The following is a 6,755-nucleotide window of genomic DNA, read 5'->3' as shown; positions in this document are numbered from 1 at the left end:
TATATATACTTAATAATATATATATATATATATATATATATATATATATATTCCATAAATCATGATTTAAAAGTGAATATAATAAAGAAAATCATTTTGAAGACTTATCCAAAATTTTAGAATTTCTCACTCTCTTCCCCTTATTTTGGAGAAAATTTTGGAAGAATTTGTTGAAGTAAAAAAAATTGTTTAAAATATTTATTCATGAATTATTTTTAATACTTACATTTTCTACTTTTATAATTATTTATAATTATAAAAGTAGAAAATGTAAATATTAAAAATAATTTAAATGTATGATATTTATTAGAGAAATTGACTCAAATGATCATTATTCCACTACCAAATTGAACTTCTAACCTCTTCTTTTCGGATTTTACCCAAAAGACATTAGGTCCGCAATACTCAAGTTCGAAATTATTACTGACCCACAAAACAACAATTTTTTGTCTGTTTTGTGTGATAATAAATTTATGTTTAGTTATCAAATCAATTTGTTAACCTTTTTCACTCACAAAATCAACCGTTAATTGGTAATTGGCATGAAACTATAATGATCTTCAAACTCCAGTGCATGTTGGATAATCCAAGATATTCCAGAATGGCACCAAGTCACCAAACGCTCCAACAGTCCAAAGAGATCTTCATGCATTTCCATTTCTAATGGGTCGTTTACTAAACAATTACATCCTCTTACCAAATAAATTGACACTTACGCTGGGTAAAAAATGCTTACCACAATCTTAATATGCTATTTTTATGGACGAAAATTTTACTTGGTAGGTAAGTGAAGTGGTGACTCTTAATCGTAATATGCCAAAACTTGGTTTAGTGCACACCACGTGGAATGAGCTCCAACCAAAAAGGGACCACCACCGTTATCATCGTGGTGGCCAAAATCGATTTAGGCCACCGTGAGTCCCGATTACTGGACCAATTGATGTACAACACAACGTTTGAACCACAATTAGGCATCTCGATATAGTTGCTCTAGCTGCAAATTTATTTGGACTTATTTTGGTGCAATACAAAATTGCCAATGATCTGAAGACATAATTTTATCCAAAACAAGGAAGGCAGCCTCTTGAATGGAATTAAGATCCCCAAAAACAAATGGAAGTTTTGATTGGGGGAAGGGCATAACCTTTCGTCTATGGCGTGGTTGATTTGCAGGATTTGTACATTTCAATCTCACGTCTAGTGTAAAGGAGAGTTCAGAATTAAAATCCTCGGGATTTCAAAAGATTTGTTTGTAATAATGTTTTAAAAATATGTTAAAACATTCATCTTATAATAATCAATTAATAAAAGAATTTAATTATTTTTATGATTACTTATGATTTATTTTTATAAATTATCTGTAAAGAATGAAACTCAATTCCATTTCAAATCCTACGTATCAAACACACAAAATACTTCAAATCTTTCTAGGAAATCGAAATCCATCAAAAACATTCACTACAACAAAATTGGGTTTGTAGGACGCTACCAATTTCTAAGTGTACTAATAGATCGTTTTATATGACCAAAAAAATTAAATCTTCCTATCTAAATGCGTTGTAATAAGTTTATAGAACGTTTTTAGGACACTTTTAAAATAAAATATCACTTTTTGACACTTTTAATACAAAATGCCGTGTAAAAGCCATGAAGTTTACATTTGTAGGGGGAAAGTTCATTTTGAAAGCATAAGTGTTCTGAAAACCTATAAAAACCAACTGTTAATTAAGTATTCATGATGAATACTACATAAATACTATCATTGTAAGTACAATCACTTCCATTTATGAATATATAAGTTTATCATTATATTCATGTCATTCATCATGAATACTTGACTGGAGCAATTGATATAAACCTACGACACAACATTTGAACCACAATTAAGCATCTCGATGTAGTTAATCTGGCTTTACAAATTTATTTCGAGTTATTATAGTGCACACCCAAAATTCTCAATGATCCATTCTTTTATCCAAAACAAGGAAGGCAACCTCTTGAATATATATTTTGATACCAAAATGCAATTAACATCCCCAAAAATGGATGGAAATTTTGGTTGGAAGGCAAAGGAACGCCATTCCGTTTAGGGCCCGATTGGTTTGCAGGATTTAAAATTGGATTCCATTGCAATCTAATATTTGGTTTAAAGAAAAAAACTGGAATTGTAATCTTCAGGATTTTAAAGAAATTCCACAAACATTGATTTCAAAATTCCATGGAGATATATAGTTTGTAATTAAGAGGATTACAAAGGATTTGTTTGTAATAACATTTTGAATATGTTAAAAACAATTATTTTATAATAATCAATTAATAAAAAGTAATTTAATTATTTGTAAAAAGTTTTTATAAGTTATCTATAAAGAATGAAACTCAATTTCATTTCAAACCCTACATACTAAACACAACGAACGTTCCAATTTTTTCCCACAAAATCAAAATCCCTCAAAAACATTACCGGTGCGTAGAAAGTTTAATTAGAAGTTGTAAATATTTTGAAGACTGTAAAAACCAATTATTAATGAACTATTCATGATGAATACTAAATTCGTCACAAAAGAAAAACATCCACATAAATATTATATATATATATATATATATTTGTTATTTATGATGAGTAATTAACGGTTTTTAAAATATTTATGCTAAAATTAATGGTAAATAAACTTATGCATAGGCTTATAATCAAGAGCATGCAAATGAAGAAGAGAGCAAACAAGAGTTAATTTGGCCCAACTCGACTTTGTATGCTTTCTTTATATATTCGTTAGAAAGACACTGTTGAAGTAATTATTTAAAGAGCTAAACTAAATAATTAGATAACGAATAGAATCTGCGTGATATATTACTAATTCACTTTCAGAAAGAAAAAGACATATATATCGTCATCAAAGTTCTAATGAATAGCTTGAAAGTGGTCACAACGACATCAATCAGATACTAGGATTGCGATAGAAAAGCACACGCTTTTTGGGCCTAAAGAGATACCTGCTACCATATGTTGAGCGATATGCATCCACCAAAAGAGGAAACTGCAGTTTCATGTATAGAAAGATGGGTACTACAGCTCCTACACTGATGATAATCGGTACCGAGATCAAACTGTTACGGTATAACACGAAGAAGCTGACTGTGAAGGCAACCATCATGGTTATTATAGAGAGGAAAAGTGTCGTTAGACCTATCATCAACTTTTTGGGTAATGATACCAGGAAATCTTCTTGAGCGTAACGAGAAGTAAGGATGGATAAGAACATAAGGATGGAAGCTGAAGACAAGATTAAAGAAATGGCATCCAATATGACGAAGGCTATGAAGGGTCCATCTTTGAGGAAGATAGGAAGGCCATCGTTTTGGTCGTACCCACCTGGAATGGTAAAAGCTGCCGAAAATACAACGGTGGTTATTAGTGCAGCAACCACCATGCATTGGTTGGCTGTTCCTTTCATCCACTTCTCACCTTTGGATACCATGTCGTGGTGGTTCTCGGTGAATAGTTGAAGTGGTGTTCGACCATCATTGTTCTTCTCTTCTCTACAAGAAGGAGGGACTTTAGAGTTTATTTCCTACGATGCACATATAAGCTCATTAAATACGATTGAAACCATTACTTGAATGGCCAGGTTAGAAGTAATATATATATATATATATATATATATATATATGTACCTTGAACCATAACAATTCAAGTTGCATTTGAAACACAGCTCCCGACACATCCTCATGGGGACTTTCTGCTTTCATTCCCGCTAAATGTAACAAGTTATTGCCATCCTTGTCCYTCTCACGAGTAATAACACTATGTACTGAGCCCATATCGTATAATAGATTGTAGATACTTTCCTGGCGATGAGAGACGGCGATGTGAAAGATATTATGTTCATCATCATTTACCCTCCACAAAAGAACAGGATATTCAGCAAGTAGCTCAGCTAAAAACTTAGTGTTGCCCTTTTCTGCTGCCACAAACGGTATGTGAAAAGGGTATGTTACCTCCGCATCTTTAGTAATAACCATGGGGCCTTTGAGAATCTCATTGATTTCATAAATCGGCCTTAGCAAAATCCTGTTCCAAATTTTTCTTAGTAATTCTGGGCCTATGACTACATTACTTTCCCTTATGGCAGGTCGCCCCTAATTAGTGACTGCATGCAAGTAACAATCAGATTAATTAAATACAAAACGCTTAATATAGACTTAATTTTCTTTTACAATATTCATCCCCCACAATTATCTATGATATGATTCATARCATGTTTCATTTAATCACTACTTTCCCTTGTGGCAGGGGCCTTTGAGAATGTGCTTGATTTCATCACTCGGCCTTTCCAAAATATTTTTCCGAATTTTTCTTAGTAATTCTGGGCCTGGGGCTACACTACTTTCCCTTATGGCAGGTCGCACCCAAGTGACTGCAAGTAACGTACATCTGTAGTAAAGTAACGTAATTTAATTCGGCAAATTTGTGGTAAAGAGTTTATATAGTAATCCACTTGGAACAGGTATATGTGATTTTATATCAATATCTATATACGAAGGATCAAATGAAACAGGTATATGTGATCTTAGAACAAAATAAACCACTTGTGATTAAGGATGGTCAAACCTCCAAGGTAGCCGGGCCAAGAGTGTGCGTAAGTTGACTATGTTCTCGTTTGAACTCTCTCTCTCACACACACACACACATATACATATATATATATATATATATACACACACACACATAAGTGTGTGTGTTTTCTTGCACCTAATTGTATAGGTTTAAACAGTATCTCTAACAAATTGCAATTAACTTAAATGTAGAATGAAAAAAATACTTACTTGAATTTTTCCATAACTTGATACATTTAAACACATAAGTCTTTTGAGCCAATATGTAGAGTATCTCTCGTGCATACACTCTTGAAGGGAATCCAAATAGGTCGCCTTGGTCATCCAATATTCTTATTGCACAATCTACATAAAGCATTTATATGGCAATCACCATTCAACATGAAGCATAATTTATATGGAARCCCATTACAATTATTTAGGAAAACAAGTCATATGATAGGATCTTGAGAAAAGGTGTATGTTTTGATATAAGATGAGGTTGATCATCAAATGATCATAATGATGACCATATTGCAACAACTACTTGATTCAGAACGGAGAAAAAAGTAAAAACTGATGAAAAAGAGGCAAGGAAATTAAAGGGTACTTAAACACATGCATAATTATGATGAAACAAGAAATGTACCAAAGAGATCAGCCTCGATGCATCTCCATAAAACGTTACTTATGTCGTCGACTGTCCAATTATAACCTGCCATACTTTTGTACTCATCATAGAGATAAGCAACCATATCATGTTTTCCATATATAACAGCCACATAGATTGGCAGCGCGTTGACACCATTACGGATTTTCAGCAGTTGCGGATGCTTTCCAACCATAGCCATTGCCATATCGACGTTTCCAACTGCAGCTGCGATATGAAGGGCGGTTCGGCCATGTTCATCTTGAAGTGTGAGTTGCTGATCTGTCATCCGGTCGACTAGATTTTCCACGTACTTGATGTTTTCGGAACATGCAGCAATGGCAAGTGTTGTATGTACTACATGAAGAGAACAAGTAACATATTTGATATATTCATATATATGACCAATTGAATTATGTAATTAAGAGTTGATTTATAATACGTATAAGTTTATTAAATGATCAGTTTTATGTATACGTATTGTGGTATAAATATAAAGAATGAAGGGACACAACCCTTGGAATGGTGGTTATTAACAGTTACCTGATGGGAGTAACTGTCAACCTGTTGAGAACGTACATATATGGCATCCATACCCTGTTTCATGCCTCATGCAGTACACAAAATCTCTGCATATCCTTATCCATCATAAGGGCAGATTATGGTGTGAAACTGGAAGAAGACGATGGAGCAACAAGTACAAGAAACAACATCAAGCCCCACTGTACAAGGTTAGATTTCGTTCATGTTCAATTTCGTTTATCATTGATTCATGTTTGATGGTTCACTTCTAGATTCTAACACTGTATCCTTATCTTCTGTGATACTATACCCTAGTAAGTCATCTTTGAATTCACGATTAATGGCTAGGATCTTTTCCACTGCTTCCCAGTCTCCTATGACTGACACTTGATAGAGAGGAAGACAAATATTGATGAAATCTCTTCTTCTTCTTTCTAAGTAATTCCAAAAACTAAATTAATTATGCCAAACTCATGTATATATCATCACCGGATAAATGAGGTGCTGAATATAATACTAAAAGAAATTTAGTCAAATATAATACTAGCTACAACTTACGATAAAGTAGATCTTCACAAAGAGGATTGTAAGATGGTGTGGATTGTTCGGAAGTATAAGATATTTCCTGTAGTGGTTGATTACTCATCTCAGACATTTCTGATGCTTGATTAAGAAATTCGGCTGATCACCAATTGACCCCAAATATGTGATTGTCAGGATCTTTGTCTTCACTGCTTATCAATTACCTGCCTGCACAATCAAAACTAAAATCGTAAACTATAGCCACCACCTGCACCACATAATTCACGTGTGAACCACAAGGAGTGTGGCGTAGTGGTTGAGATTCAGGCGGATGTGGTGGAATATCCCATCTGCCCGGTTGGGTCCACAACAATTATGGCATCTTAGTTTATCGGGGCTGATTTCTTGCCGTCGAGATTAGTCGGGACACCCTTCCAAATAAAATTATTAATAAGAGTAATTCATGTGT

The 6,755-nt window shown here is 33.6% G+C and overlaps 2 protein-coding genes across 2 annotated transcripts; both read right to left on the bottom strand.

The window, feature by feature from the left end:
- Positions 1-2,828: 2,828 nt before the first annotated feature.
- Positions 2,829-4,113, bottom strand: LOC112519913 (ankyrin repeat-containing protein ITN1-like). Its single transcript, XM_025128234.1, has 2 exons — positions 3,673-4,113; positions 2,829-3,569 (listed from the first exon to the last, which is right to left on the bottom strand). Exons 1-2 carry the CDS (start codon positions 4,018-4,020, stop codon positions 2,937-2,939), a joined length of 981 nt encoding a protein of 326 aa, XP_024984002.1. The 5' UTR covers positions 4,021-4,113; the 3' UTR covers positions 2,829-2,936.
- Positions 4,114-4,370: 257 nt separating this feature from the next.
- LOC112520428 lies at positions 4,371-6,272 on the bottom strand. The gene is made up of 4 exons (XM_025128816.1): positions 6,005-6,272; positions 5,243-5,547; positions 4,825-4,959; positions 4,371-4,432 (listed from the first exon to the last, which is right to left on the bottom strand). The coding sequence occupies exons 2-4, from the start codon at positions 5,529-5,531 to the stop codon at positions 4,392-4,394; spliced, it is 465 nt and encodes a 154-aa protein (XP_024984584.1). The 5' UTR covers positions 5,532-5,547; positions 6,005-6,272; the 3' UTR covers positions 4,371-4,391.
- Between the last annotated feature and the right edge of the window lie 483 nt (positions 6,273-6,755).

This window comes from Cynara cardunculus (genome assembly GCF_001531365.2).
Source record: "Cynara cardunculus var. scolymus isolate 2C chromosome LG 10, CcrdV1, whole genome shotgun sequence".
NCBI lineage: Eukaryota > Viridiplantae > Streptophyta > Magnoliopsida > Asterales > Asteraceae > Cynara > Cynara cardunculus.
The sequence above is the reverse complement of the archived record's forward strand: the minus strand, read 5'-3'. Positions and strand labels throughout refer to the sequence as shown.

Excerpts from the sequence above, each read along its gene's own strand:
- LOC112520428 (XM_025128816.1), bottom strand. The coding sequence starts at position 5,531 with ATGACAGATCAGCAACTCACACTTCAAGATGAACATGGCCGAACCGCC. Across the intron at positions 4,960-5,242 it reads CATCGAGGCTGATCTCTTTG|ATTGTGCAATAAGAATATTG; the intron begins GTACATTTCTTG and ends TGCTTTATGTAG. Across the intron at positions 4,433-4,824 it reads CAAGTTATGGAAAAATTCAA|ATGTACGTTACTTGCAGTCA; the intron begins GTAAGTATTTTT and ends ACTTTACTACAG.